The sequence below is a fragment of the Camponotus vicinus genome, unplaced genomic scaffold, assembly GCF_025532165.1.
Source record: "Camponotus vicinus isolate PSW18456_S1 unplaced genomic scaffold, iyCamVici1.0 SCAF_1, whole genome shotgun sequence".
Classification (NCBI taxonomy): Eukaryota; Metazoa; Arthropoda; class Insecta; order Hymenoptera; family Formicidae; genus Camponotus; species Camponotus vicinus.
This window is the reverse complement of record NW_028141945.1, coordinates 31,121,821-31,135,506: the sequence shown is the minus strand read 5'-3', so window position 1 is coordinate 31,135,506 and position 13,686 is coordinate 31,121,821. Positions and strand designations below refer to the sequence as shown.

General features: G+C 28.9%; 3 protein-coding genes across 6 annotated transcripts; 1 reads left to right on the top strand and 2 right to left on the bottom strand.

Moving 5' to 3' along the window:
- Positions 1 to 475: 475 nt before the first annotated feature.
- Positions 476 to 5,441, top strand: LOC145960217 (katanin p60 ATPase-containing subunit A-like 2). 2 transcript variants are annotated; one of them, XM_083079486.1, is made up of 8 exons: positions 476 to 994; positions 1,975 to 2,045; positions 2,377 to 2,559; positions 2,917 to 3,214; positions 3,664 to 3,832; positions 3,900 to 4,012; positions 4,334 to 4,539; positions 4,821 to 5,439. In XM_083079486.1, the coding sequence occupies exons 1-8, from the start codon at positions 932 to 934 to the stop codon at positions 5,203 to 5,205; spliced, it is 1,488 nt and encodes a 495-aa protein (XP_082935612.1). In that variant the 5' UTR covers positions 476 to 931; the 3' UTR covers positions 5,206 to 5,439. The 2 variants fall into 2 exon arrangements, with proteins under 2 accessions (XP_082935612.1, XP_082935622.1); XM_083079496.1 differs by lacking the exons at positions 476 to 994; positions 1,975 to 2,045 and having other exon boundaries at positions 2,387 to 2,559; positions 2,912 to 3,214; positions 4,821 to 5,441.
- Positions 5,442 to 5,692: 251 nt separating this feature from the next.
- On the bottom strand, positions 5,693 to 7,794 carry Smn (survival motor neuron). Of its 2 annotated transcripts, none has more exons than XM_083079520.1 (6): positions 7,509 to 7,794; positions 7,132 to 7,308; positions 6,938 to 7,052; positions 6,443 to 6,740; positions 6,265 to 6,335; positions 5,693 to 5,855 (listed from the first exon to the last, which is right to left on the bottom strand). In XM_083079520.1, the coding sequence occupies exons 2-6, from the start codon at positions 7,207 to 7,209 to the stop codon at positions 5,794 to 5,796; spliced, it is 624 nt and encodes a 207-aa protein (XP_082935646.1). In that variant the 5' UTR covers positions 7,210 to 7,308; positions 7,509 to 7,794; the 3' UTR covers positions 5,693 to 5,793. The 2 variants fall into 2 exon arrangements, with proteins under 2 accessions (XP_082935646.1, XP_082935636.1); XM_083079510.1 differs by having other exon boundaries at positions 7,610 to 7,794.
- A 1,151-nt stretch (positions 7,795 to 8,945) lies between these two features.
- LOC145960209 (cGMP-dependent 3',5'-cyclic phosphodiesterase) lies at positions 8,946 to 13,601 on the bottom strand. Of its 2 annotated transcripts, XR_014435300.1 has the most exons (13): positions 13,188 to 13,601; positions 12,789 to 12,905; positions 11,924 to 12,171; positions 11,736 to 11,845; positions 11,527 to 11,666; positions 11,247 to 11,433; positions 10,954 to 11,135; positions 10,685 to 10,869; positions 10,344 to 10,608; positions 9,959 to 10,246; positions 9,736 to 9,881; positions 9,351 to 9,665; positions 8,946 to 9,235 (listed from the first exon to the last, which is right to left on the bottom strand). XR_014435300.1 is itself a non-coding variant. In XM_083079478.1 (12 exons), exons 1-12 carry the CDS (start codon positions 13,287 to 13,289, stop codon positions 9,434 to 9,436), a joined length of 2,202 nt encoding a protein of 733 aa, XP_082935604.1. In that variant the 5' UTR covers positions 13,290 to 13,601; the 3' UTR covers positions 9,261 to 9,433. The 2 variants fall into 2 exon arrangements, 1 of the variants encoding a protein (XP_082935604.1); XM_083079478.1 differs by lacking the exon at positions 8,946 to 9,235 and having other exon boundaries at positions 9,261 to 9,665.
- Positions 13,602 to 13,686: the final 85 nt, after the last annotated feature.

The following is a 13,686-nucleotide window of genomic DNA, read 5'->3' as shown; positions in this document are numbered from 1 at the left end:
TTGCAATATTGAAATAGCTTTAAAATATGTGCTATAATAGAATATGAATAAAACAGAGCACTGAATCGATTAATAAAATCTCATTTAAAAAAAACAGCATTAAAGAAATTTTGCGAGAGAAAACAGATATATATTAACGAAACATATTAAAACTTTAATGACTAATACAAAATATATCAAAATTATCTCACGTATTTTTAATCTGTGAATGAATCTTGAATTTTCTTTGAAATTGATGATGAAAATTTAATAACTCATTCCCCAATTCTTTTTTACAACGTTTTAATTTCATTATTAAATACCTTACTAATTGACTATCAACTGAAATTCTCTGGAAGTTGATTAAATCAAATTCTTTTAAACTTTATTAAAAAGAAGAATTTCCTTTGTATTTTCATTAATAACTCGACACTTTTATGGAAGAAATTTATTACATCCCACGAGAATTAATTCATATATATATTATGTTTATTCCGAAATAAGAAATGCGTGAGCGGATAAGAAAAGCGACGCAGATGTATTATCCTCGGATACTTCATAGGACGGAATCTCGCCAATTCACAATGAAGGAAGTATTAGAGACTAGAGACTTGCGCGATTAAAACGAATGAACCGAATTACGCAGTTATACGCAAGACAAAACACCGACGCAATTACCGTATGTCCTTTCCTACATCCTCTTTTACATTTATCATCACTTGACTGCGATTTACCTCCATTTCCGCAATTTTATCCCGCCATTCTCTGACCTCTATTGACAACCGCGCCGCGACGCGCCGCACCGCATCGACATCGTCATGACGACCGTAGGATCGCATATCCTTCAAACAAATACGTACCGACCAAAGAAGTATAAGTAAAGGCTATCACATCGAAGATTAATTAACGTCGATTTTTGCCGAAAAAGGGATATTCGGTCACTTTCCGCAACATGAACGACTGTCTGTCATTGAACGCGACCGCCGGACGTGCTGCTCACTTGGCGAGGGATAAGGTGAGGGTGTGAATATATTTTTAGAACCGTAGCACACGTTACATTCTGTCGCAACTCAATTAGTGCTACTGAATAATAAATACATGCTTTACATGAGAAATTTATTTACGATATGAATGCTTCTTCCATTTTATTTCTGTACTCAATGAATGCGAGAGTTCCATATTAGTTTCATATACGTTCCAATTGTTATAATAGATCTTCCAGTATTATAACTTTTGTCACACGTATCTTGAAGAAACCAATATCATTAGGTTTCTACACGCATTGTAAAAGCATTCGAGTATCAAGATTCGAGCACTTAATAAACGCGGCGCGAAGATAATGGATTGAAAGATTAATTACTGCACATCCTGTGACTTATTATATCAAGATTTTATAAATAGAGAAAATGTAAAAAAATTAAGATACATCTTTCGATGGGGAATAAATGCATCATGAGGCTAAGAATAATTTCTTTTACAATTTAAATTCGATATCGTTCCACGGTTAATTCGATTCTCAATCGCGGATGTGACAAAATATATTTAAATCGCTTATCCTTTTATCACGATAAATATATAGACAAAATCTGTAGATCCGTTCGAAATAAATGATTTAAAATTACATTGCAACAGTAATTCTCTCTGTGTTAAATAAACGAAATTGCAGTGCGCAAAAATATCAAGGTAAAAGAACTTGCAGATTATTTACAATTATTAGAGAAATCTATAAACATTAAACAACAATTATTAGAGAAAATAAATTTATAAATATCAAAGGACATTGACATCAGCGCGAAAGCTGTAATATTTCTTTCCCTTCACTCCATTTCTATAATTGAAATAATCTCTAAATCAATCGTAACATTATAATTATAACTCAAAAGAAAAATATATATAAATTATAATATACATAAATTATAATACATTTATTATTGATTATATAACTCAAAAGAAAAATATATATAAATTATAATACATTTATTATTGATTAATCAGGAGGAGAAACGTGGCCAAGAGCGTCGGCGCCATCTTATTTATCTTATCACTGCTTTTTTACGAGAACAAGGGTAAGCAGTTATATTTAAAATATTTATCGCGTACTGTCGAAAATTTATCACTAAAATTATCATCTTATTAATGTAATAAAAACTTTATTATGTTACTGTGAAAATTTAAATACAAAAAGAATAACGAATGAGACAATATGTCTCTTCAATCTTCGTTATTTAATTATTTTCGCCCCATGTAGAAATATTTTAATATTTAAAAATGGAAGCAAAGTTTTTTTACAATTATTAATGAATTTCAAATCGCAATTCAAAATTTATTAAGATGAAACATAATAATTGTATAAAATCATTAATTATCTACGAGAATTAAATTATATCGACATTATAGATATTCTAATACCGCGGAGAGTCTCGTCAAAGAAGCTCAGCTGTCTCGAGACATTCACGTATGCGATAATATCGATCTGGAGACTATTATTCTTGAATATACCGACTATTATCATGCCAAGTACAACAGGTATCCGAAATTATGCAAGAAGGCGGAAGCAATCGCAAACGTGACACAAAATGTGTAAGAAATACAGAAATTATTTGGAGAAGTAAAATGATGTAAAATATTAGATATTTAACATGCAGCGCGATAATTTTGATCATTTATTGGATATGAGAATAATATCAAATAAGTTTGCATTCAGGTTGAAAGAGATTTCTCCCCAAAAGTAATAAAATATAACATTACTTTAAAAAATATAAATGTAATAAAAATATAAATTGTTAGATTAATACCTACTAATTTGCTTTATCAGCGTTTCTTCTTGCAAAATTTATTTGTATATTCGTCGTGTCGTACTTTAACAATTTTCATTATTAAATCTTTCGAAGAGGCTTCTGATTTTTCCGGATTAAATTTTGATCTTTCGCAGAGCAGCAATAAAAAAGAAAAAATTACAAAGATTCCTAATTCGAAACAAGAGGATGGTCGTCTCACCGAGGAATGTAACAATATCGGAAGAAGTAAAATTGCGCAAAAACAATCCGCGTGGAATGAATTGAATCTCGGTATCACGGTGACGCCAATTTTTCCCACGGAAAGTGGTGATCGAGTTGCTATACAAGGATCAATATCCGATGAAATTGTTACCGATAATGAAAGACTACTAAAATCTATTGATAATCTTTATCCGCTCGGCTCCGAATTGAAGGAAATTGCCGATATTATATCACGAGTAAGAAACAGACGAGATAATTATATGTTAGATCAGTCTTAAACCATATTTATATCAATTATCAATTTAATATATCAATTTATATTTCATTAATTAAATTAAATTTAATTTAATTTTATGTGTGATGTATTCATTAAATATAAATGCATTTAATTTAAATTTAATTTAATTTTATGTGTATTCATTAAATATCAATATCAATATCAAATATACTTGAAAATATTGGAAATGATGTTCTCTCTCTCTGCATCGATCATACTTATATAATATTTTGTAAAATGTGTGTATATACGTGTTATGGGTTTTATTTGGTAATTTAAATTTCCAGTTGATAGTGAAACTGGGAGCATTGTTTTATATTACAGAATAAACATTTATAATATACTCGTTCAAGAGTATAAAATAATCATGAACAGAGAGAGCGATGTAAGATAATATATAATTCACAGGAAATTGTGCAACAGAAATTGAACGTTCATTGGGACAACGTAAAGGGACTAAAGAATTGCAAAACATTATTAAAAGAAGCTATATTGTATCCTATGAAATATCCAAGTCTGTTTAGCGGGAAACTCGGTTCTTGCAAAGGTGTATTGTTATACGGTCCACCAGGAACTGGTATGTAATCGCGAAATTACTTGACGATTAGCGGAAAATTGACGAAGAAAACTCTCATTTCGAATAGGCAAGACAATGCTCGCGAAAGCAGTCGCCACCGAATGTCAATCAACTTTTTTTAATATCACTTCTAGCTCCGTTATTAGCAAATGGAGAGGCGATTCCGAAAAATATATTCGCGTAAGTAAAATATAAGGTACATTAGATATTGATAGAGAAGATATTTTTAACTTTTTAAGGCATTCTGTTTTTATAATGTCAGAATTTTAGATATTTATAATAGATGCTTATGAGAAGGATTATTCGAAATTAAAAGAATAATATAATAAAAAATATAAAAAAAATACAATTAAAATTGTAAAACCCGGGGTCCGTAGTTATTAATTAATATTAATATAATTATTTATAATAATAATAATCAGTAATTATTAATTAATTTCTTGATGGCTTTTATGATGTTCCTAAAAAATTAAAGAAATCAAGAATTTTTTTTAATTTTAGGTACTCACCGATCTTGCTAAACATTATGCGCCTACGATAATCTTTATTGATGAAATCGATTGGACAACCACGAATAATACTGACTACGGCTCGTCGAGTTCAGAACCTGCTAGGAGATTTCGAGCGGAACTTCTCGCCAGATTGGACGGATTATTATCAATGGATTATACGAATGTAATATTATTAGCAGCTACAAACGTTCCCTGGTAAGTAAAAAACAATTACACAAGAATAATTTTGACAATTTGATCTTGTTGACAGATTTAAAAAAAAGATTAAAAGGTCAAATTAATCATCAAAAATATATTTTTTCATATCTACATAGTTAAATTAAATGACTCAATGTTAAATATATCTAAAAGATTTTTTCAAACAGCACAGTGATATGTTTTTATTCAGAAAATTATTTGCCACAAGAATCTTTTTATCTTATCTAATCTTAATTTTTTTTTTATCTTATTCCAAATAATTTTTATATTCTTTTTAGGAACATAGACGTTGCCTTATTGAGACGTTTAGAAAAGCGAATTTTTGTAGATCTACCCGACGAAGATAGTCGATTAGAAATATTACGATTTTATGTCCGCGCCGATCTACACTACTCACCGGAAATATTTAAACTCGCGCAAGAAACCGCGGGATATTCTTGCGCGGATTTGAAACTGCTGTGCAAAGAAGCATGGATTAATCAGTTACGACCTATTTGGGAGAATCTCGAGACTAAAGCGATTTCTGTGAGCGATATTCAGAACGACGGTCTGATCAGTGCAATGAATCACTTTGTATTTGCAAAACACAATGTGAAACCCACTACCAAGCATATAAATGCGCAATATATGGAATGGCATAAACAATTTGGTTCTTCTAAGTAAATAGAAAAATAGCAGGAAAGCTGAAATCACAATTATAACAAGAAAGCAATTGTGTGTAACATGTACAATAAACAGATCATGTATAATAATTAGATATATAATAATTATTTTTCAATTTTTTTCCTGTGAAATAGATATTTTATAAATATCTTCAGATATATCTCTCATAAGATTTTAATTAATCTATTTACAATATAATTATCTAGCTTATGAAGTTGGGAATAATATTCTTATATTATATATATATTCCATGAATGTCAGAGTTTGTTTTCCTAACACATCTAAAAATACATTGTTTCAAAAAGTTTGAAAAATGATACTTTGAATATTTTTATGAATAGTAAAAATTAATTTTTTTTGCAATATGCAAATGGTATGAAATTTTTAATAATTAAATAAATTTTTATAATGAAATTTTACTTTATCATTTAAGCATTCATTAATGATAAATTTAGATATGAATAAATATTTTTATCTGAAAGATATATAAGAGTGTAGAATTTTATTAATGCAAATTTGTTGATACAATGTGTAATGTAAAAGGTTTTTTTGTTAAATCCTATAAAAAGATAATATTCCAAAAACAACTTATTGACAATTTCTTCTCTTCTGCTGATTGATTTTAGCCTGCTTTAATCCATGATAATAACCTATATAATTAAAAATATTAGAGATATTTGTTGATTACTTTAAAGTCGTTTTTTCCATAGCAAATATTTAAGATTAAATACTATCTTTTTTTAAATCAGTAGTAGATTTCTTCTAGCTAAACTTTAAATTACAATTTGATTAAAATAAATCCTATTGGAAACTAGATTGGAAATAAAGATTTTTTAATTTTCTAAGCAAAAAAAAACTTTTAATATCAATTATTTATGATTCAAAAATTAACATATTTGGTACAGAAAAATTGACTTTAAAAATACTTTGTTAGAAAAATTGAGTAACAATACTCTATTAAGAAAATATTATACTATAATACTCTCTATTATATAGTACATTAAGTAGATAGATAAATAAAAATCAACAGATTGAAATTAAACACATCTCAATAATTACCTGTATGAAATCCACTTATGTACCATGACATCAACATACTAGATAATGCATCTGCATCATTCTCAGGCAATCTGTAAGTAAGTATTATTTAGTTGCGTTTTATATATGTATATAATATATATATATATATATATATATATATATATATATATACTTAATTTCTAAATTATCAACTTACTTAGCCATCAATTGTGGTGGTAAAGGTGGTGCAGGTGGCATTGCATCTACCATCGAATTGAAATATGGAGGTCCAGGCATATAATTATTTTTAAAAGGCTTGGAATCCTCCATATCGTAATCCATCTTCTCACCATTGATTTGTTTGGAATTTTGAGACGAATAAGCAGATGTATCGGAATTTATGGTCTCTTCATTAGCTTTTTGTGCTAATGCATCTTTCTGCTGAGCAATCTGACTTTGCAATCCTTCTGATTCCAGAAGAGAACTCAGCTTTACTTTTTCTACATTTTGATATCCTGCAACAAACAGTAAATTGTAATTATCATTACAAATTGCATCCATTGGATATAATTGGATAGTATAGTATTAATATTTGGATACATTGGATAGTATAGTATTAATATTAGTTTAATATAATTAGCAAGAATATTTTTACTTGTTTTCAAATACTATATTAGAATAAAATAATATTACTTTAATACAGAATAATTACCAACAAATTTCACTGTGCATATCCCAGATTCTTCATGAATCTTTATTATGATAGCTTCGTAGATTTCTCCATCTACTGAATAAACTGCACGACAAGGGGTACCAATACTCCATTTCTATAATATAGCAGTAAAATACAAATCTCTGTATTATCTTTTATATCATAAATGATGATAATAAATATGAATGTCATACCGTGGGAATCTTTTTTGTATGATTCATATGTTTAGAACTTTGCGATTTCTGTGTTGTCTGTTGACTGCATACATCCATAGCAATGCGCTTCGCTACTTCCTCCTTGGCCAAAGTTACAGCCTTATCATATGCTTGTATTAATGCTGTATCATCCCAAATATCTTCATCTTCACTTTTCTACAAATTATTTTTGTTTAATTGCTATAGACTTTATCTCCACAAAGTTAAGTATTTGATAATCAAATTAAAATTATTAAGGTTAAACTTTTTTAAATTATTAGGGATTAATTATTCTATTCCCTTTCAATTTATATATATATTTTTTGAGATTTAAAATTAGATAAGTGTTATAGAATATATTCAAAGAGACTACATACTAAACCAAGGCACAGAAAAAGATAAACCCAATTTCGATATAAAAGTAAAGATCTTTGTCTCTATATGTATTTTCCCATGAATACATTTTTTATATACATACATTTCCACTTCCTCTTAAAAACAGCACATTTTCGCTAGACATCTTATTCATATATAACCTATGATATCAGTCTAAACAAAAACTTGTGATTCTCGCGGTATGAAAACGTTTCACATTTTTTTTATATGATGTTCTAATTTGTAAATAGGTGCATCCAGAAGCACAACCGCTCACTGAGCAGCTAAGTAGCAATTGAATGTGATTGGTTTCTATATTTGAATTGACCAATCACATTCGATTGCTACTTAGCCGTTCAGTGAGCGGTTGTGCTTCTGAATGCACCCAATATAACCAGAAATAAGACTGAAAACGGACATCCCGGCATCTCTCGGTCGCTTACCAAGTTTCGTCATATACAAACAGAACAGTGATTGGCCACTAATGTGTCATTTACAGCAGAGAGAAGAGAGGTGTCATGGCCCGCTTTGGGTGACACCCGATTGACCACGTTGCCAATTAGCCAATTCAAAATAAGACTTTCTGATTGGTCAATCGTTGCTGATTACCCTAGGCACAGGTCGATATAATTGGCTGTTGTCAATCTCAACGTGGTCAAACGAGGCACTCCCGCCCGCTTTTAGATCTTCATGATCTCTGAAAGCGATGGCATTGGCTGCGTTCAGCAGGAAAAGCTGCTTTGCAACTGTTGTAAAATTCGTGAATCTGATTGGTGTATGCTCTTAGATTCAGTCAAAATTAAGAGTATACACCAATCAGGCTCACGAATTTTACAACAGTTTGCAAAGCAGCTTTTTCTGCTGAACGCAGCCATTTTGTTGATAATCTAGCTAGGTAATTTTGCTAGCATAGGTAATTTTTCTAGTTGTGCTACCTCCAACTTGATTATATTCGCCTAACAATTTCCTAATATTTCAGAATGCCACACTGTGCCACTGTAACAAATCTTCATGCTTTCTACACTTTCCTCATTAATTTTTATTTTGATTTATACTTTCTGCACTATAATGCCAAAGAAATATCAAAACTGTCTAAAAATGAAAACTAGAGAATAAATTTTCAGAATTATATTTATTACCTGATAAATTTATTTTTATATGATATTCATATATGTATAATATTAAAATTATTCATATATACATTTTTAATGTATAAACACAGCACTATTTCTTAATTAATTCACATCATACTTAAATTGCTGTCATCAATGATATGATATCTATGAAATGTAAAATGTAGCATTTTGGATAAATTGTAATTATTTACATATAATTTATTCATAATAATATGACATATATGCACTGATAAATATCTGATCTATATGCATATATCAATAAATAATAAATTATATCAGGACCAACATTTGTTAAATTTATATTATTTTGATAATGCAATGTGCAATAAATATTCGATCTGTATATATCAATAAATAATAAATTATATCAGGATTAACATTTTTTATATTTATATTATTTCCATAGTGGAATGTGCAATAAACATTATTAAAAGTGGCAGTGTATAATATACATTAAATGATTTTAGTTTTTCCTTACCTTTATTTTTTCAAATACTTAAATTATCTAAATAGAATTAGCTCATTGCTTTTAAAATCACATTTTGATTTTTAATTGCTTTAAATTTAAGTATTTTTAAAAAACCCACATCAATCTGTAAAATTGATTTTTATATAGTATAAAATGCAAAAAATTTATTATATTTATTGCATAATATTATGATAAATGAAATGTTTTTGTTATCATTTTGTTGTTATCAAAATTCTTACATTAAAATTTACAGTAAAATTTGAAGTTGAATGTTATTAAATCTTTTCTCTCTCTTTCTTTCTCTCAAATATTATTTTATGTGTCACTCTTTGCTTCCTCCGCACTCATCAGAATTTTCCATGGAACATTGACTTCCTTGAGCACACGTTTTAAGTACCTCATCTTCAAAGTTGGGATCAAGCAAAATGTCTATTCCTTTTGTTCCAGACATGGAGTATTTTTGAAATACAGTCTTAGCCACTTCCCATAGTGAACGGTTGTGTTCTAATATATGGACCAAAGGTTGTGTCGATGGGAATAATAATGACAAATTACTACAAAATGAAATAATATAATGAAAACAAAATATATAAAATTGAAAGAAACATTATTAAATACACTCACGTAAAAAGAGGAATGACTAGATTAGTAATGAATTGTATTTGGAGATCGGGAATGGACGCACGTTCTCTATCCATCATTTCCACAGGCGCATTGCCCATACTCTTTTCTAGATCTCCTTGTGAAAAGAATTCATCAAATATCTGTTCCTGATAGAAAATTATAATTTATTTATAGGCTACAAGTCTATAAAAAATTCGAATATTAATGAACAAACAATATTTACTGCTGTTTTCTTTGAAACTTTCCAATCTTTGGTTTGATCGCTAAGATCACAACAAGTCATAAGCATTTCAAATAATAACTTTTGTTGTTTTGCGTCATCTTTGTTATATTTATTGCATATCATTTTCTCTTGCTTATTTATGCTCCGAAAATGGGAAGCTAAATCAGTTGCAAGTATATTGCTCCTTAACAAATCCAAAGCTTTGCTATAATCATCACTATCCAAACTTTCAAATATATTGCAGCCTTCAGTGTTTAAAATACACATTGTTTGAGCTAGATGATGTCTCTATTAAAAAAAAAAAGAAAAATAAGTTTATTTTTAATTTAAACTAAATATATAAAAAAATTTAACTCAATATTATATAAAAAATATCCTGTTTTACCTCCATAACAGATCCTTCTGAGCTATAAAGACTCGCTAATACAGTACCACACAAAGTTTGAAATGAGTTATTAGTTCCTCTATGATCTATATCATGACACAAGCATGATACAAGAAACACCAAAGCTTGTAAAGGTGTCATATAATTTTCCTCAATAAGCTGCATATTTTTTATTAATAAATATGCAAAATGTGCCACAGAAAATGCGTGTGTCCAATTATGATAAGGCGCATCTCTGTAGCCTTTCTTAACATATAATATAAATCTACGAAAAATATTACTAAGTTATTGTATAGTTTTTTAAATAAATTATACATTTATATAGTATATCATATTAATACCTTGCAAGTGTCGATATTTTAATTCTCCAATACTTAAGGAAAGATAAATCTGTGAACATTTTAATGGTGTAGCAAGGCATATGTTTGTAAGGTACACTCCTTGGACTAAAGTGGAATTTATTAAAATCTTTAATATTGTGATCATCTCTGCAATTCAATAATGCTTGCACAGCAGATTCTTCTACCTAGAAATAAATTTTCTATTATGAGCGCACAATAATTATCCTATATATTATATAATTAAAAAATGTATTATAACAAATATACACCTTCATGTGATACATCATTATTTCGTTGCTAAGCTTATTTCGAGCTTGAGCATCCTGCATCTTTTTATAAACAATACTATGCATTATAGATATACCACAATAAATGCTAAACGCCGTCGCGATCTGTTCATCAAAGGCATCAAAATACAAGCCGTTTATTTTATTACACAGTTGAGCCACTCCTAAAATATGAGAATATTATATAATATTTATAATTTTCATATTCTTATTATCATAATCTATTTTAATTTACAATACTTCTATACAACCAATTTAATATATATCTAATTTACCAACAATGCCTTTCTCATCCCGTATTGGAAAGCACAAGATGTTTCTAGTCTTAAAACCTGTTGCCTCATCAATACCACGATAAAAAAGGGGATGATTGTAGGCGTCTCGGATATTAAGTAATTTACCAGTAGTTGCAACATGACCAGCTATACCTTGCCCAATAGGAATTCTCATTTCATTTACAGTCTGGAAAACAAATTATTTATATGGAATATTAGCATAGAATATTAATATAGAATATTATTCTCAATCATTGTGTATGAAATTAAATATGCCTACTTCGTTTGTGGAGATGCCATCAAATACTTTTGCAACCAAATCTTGTTGATCAGGGTCCAAAAGAAATAAAGAACATCTTTCTGCATTTGTTAATTTTCTGACTTCTGCCATAATCTCACGCAAGAGATCAGAGAAATCTCCTGTAAATTTGAAATAAAAGTTAAATGAAAAATACATAGATTATATATTTAGAAAATTAATTATCATACCTAAATGTGTGAAGAGTTTCCTAGAAACAGCTAATAAATTTTGACATTGTTGTTTTATGCGAGTTTCTTCATAGCAACGTAATGAACTAAGCAAATATCCGAGACAAAACCTGCAGAATTTCATTTTAAATGTATTAGACATATATCTCCATTAAAAATTTTAATATGCTATTTATTTCTTTTAATACCTAAAGCATTCTTGAACTATTTCTGTACAAGCATGTCTAGCTTCATCTCCATCTGTATAATCTACCAGGCACACAAGCAAAACTGTATAATGTTTAAAAGGATGTTGTATCGGGATTGTTAAGAGGGACTGTGGTGTTGCATCTGTTATTCTATTAATATATCTCAATAACTCTTCATCAAGTTTTGCCACACTCAAAACTGATGATGATTTATTTATCACAGCTTCATACAAAACATTATTTGGCATCTGCAAAACAAATTTTTCTCTTTCATATTTACAAAAAATATATATTGGATAAAAAATGCATATTATTAAAAATATTACTTTTAATAATATGCATAAAATAATATCTCTTACATATTCACAAAAAATATATATTGGATAAAAAATATATATTATTAAAAATATTACTTTTTTTAAAAAGTAATATTTAATTAAAGAGTATATTATAAAATATACTTAATATACTTTTATAAATAACATATAAAACAAGTTATTTTGATATAGATAATAAATATAAAATAATTTAAAAGGATGATATTTATCTTATGCAAAAACATCATGTTATTAAAATTTAAAAAAAGAACAGTTTGAAAAAATAATCTTATCAAAAGTGCCTGCGAGCAATTTAAAATACTCAGTAAATTTAATAGCTGGCTATGATACAATGAAATGTGACAATGATACATAACAAATAACAAATGTGTTTCTAAATGTTACACGTACAAATTATTAATGGAAAAAGAATATTTTCTTGCTCCCTATATTACAGAATACTTCTATGTGTGATTAATTGATTTAAATTATTTAAATACTTTTTTAATATCCTTTATTCTTATAAAACTTTTGTAGAAGAAACTTACAAGAAATCTTAATTCTCTGTCCAAAATTTCTTCACCAATCACATGAATAATCATTTCCTCAGACTCCACTAGTATTGATATGAGAAAGACCAATTTTGCATTTGTTGCATTCTGCACCTAAAAGAAAACAATGTTAGATTAATAAGGAATATATGAATCACACATTAAAAAAATTATTTGCAATCATAAGTTGAATCGTAAATATATTGTAAAAAAAAAAATAGGCGATTATTCTATCGCATTTGACCAGTCATTTCTAGCAGACGACTATGATCATTCAAGATACGTTACTATTGGTCAATCAGCGCGAAAACTCGTGCCGTGCCGATCATTCAAAGATCACTCCAACATGAGGATCCAATTGTATATATATGATGCGATTATAATTATATTACGTACATATCTGTTCAGACGTCGTTGCACCTCCGTATATGGTAGATCGCACAGTTCCTCGATTAGGGAGAGGATCCTTGCCGGATCGGTAATCAAATTGGAGCTCATTTCGAGGAATCGGATCTAATCGAGTCCACATGATTGATCATTTTAAAAAGGGACACGATTCGGCGGGGATGATCGCGGAGGAGTCCTTCGATGTTGACAGTCTCGCCATGATTTTCTACGTGAATTAACATTAATTGATATCTGATTTATGAAGTTAATTACGTATAAACTCGCAGCTAAACGTAGATTTGACGTATACACAATGCGTCAATGTCGACATCGAGCACGACCGCACTGCGTTTTTTGACCGTGTGTCTATTGATAAACAGAAATCGCACACGACTACATCGAGAGAGAGAGATTCTTTTCTTTTTGCAAAATAAATAAATCTGGGTATGTTCGAAAGAGATAATTCTCCGCGCTCTTCGATCTAGGGAATAAATCTCTAGAAAGATTC

What these genes read in the sequence shown, in the direction of transcription:
- LOC145960217 (XM_083079486.1), top strand. Translation starts at nt 932, where the DNA reads ATGAACGACTGTCTGTCATTGAACGCGACCGCCGGACGTGCTGCTCAC. An exon ending in GCTTTTTTACGAGAACAAGG is followed by an intron (nt 2,046 to 2,376) that starts GTAAGCAGTTAT and finishes TCGACATTATAG; the next exon opens with ATATTCTAATACCGCGGAGA. An exon ending in TTGCCGATATTATATCACGA is followed by an intron (nt 3,215 to 3,663) that starts GTAAGAAACAGA and finishes TATAATTCACAG; the next exon opens with GAAATTGTGCAACAGAAATT.
- Smn (XM_083079510.1), bottom strand. Translation starts at nt 7,660, where the DNA reads ATGAATAAGATGTCTAGCGAAAATGTGCTGTTTTTAAGAGGAAGTGGA. An exon ending in ATGCACAGTGAAATTTGTTG is followed by an intron (nt 6,741 to 6,937) that starts GTAATTATTCTG and finishes TGTTTGTTGCAG; the next exon opens with GATATCAAAATGTAGAAAAA. An exon ending in CCACCACAATTGATGGCTAA is followed by an intron (nt 6,336 to 6,442) that starts GTAAGTTGATAA and finishes ACTTACTTACAG; the next exon opens with ATTGCCTGAGAATGATGCAG.
- LOC145960209 (XM_083079478.1), bottom strand. Translation starts at nt 13,289, where the DNA reads ATGAGCTCCAATTTGATTACCGATCCGGCAAGGATCCTCTCCCTAATC. An exon ending in ATGGCATCTCCACAAACGAA is followed by an intron (nt 11,434 to 11,526) that starts GTAGGCATATTT and finishes TTTGTTTTCCAG; the next exon opens with ACTGTAAATGAAATGAGAAT. An exon ending in GGATGAGAAAGGCATTGTTG is followed by an intron (nt 11,136 to 11,246) that starts GTAAATTAGATA and finishes CTCATATTTTAG; the next exon opens with GAGTGGCTCAACTGTGTAAT.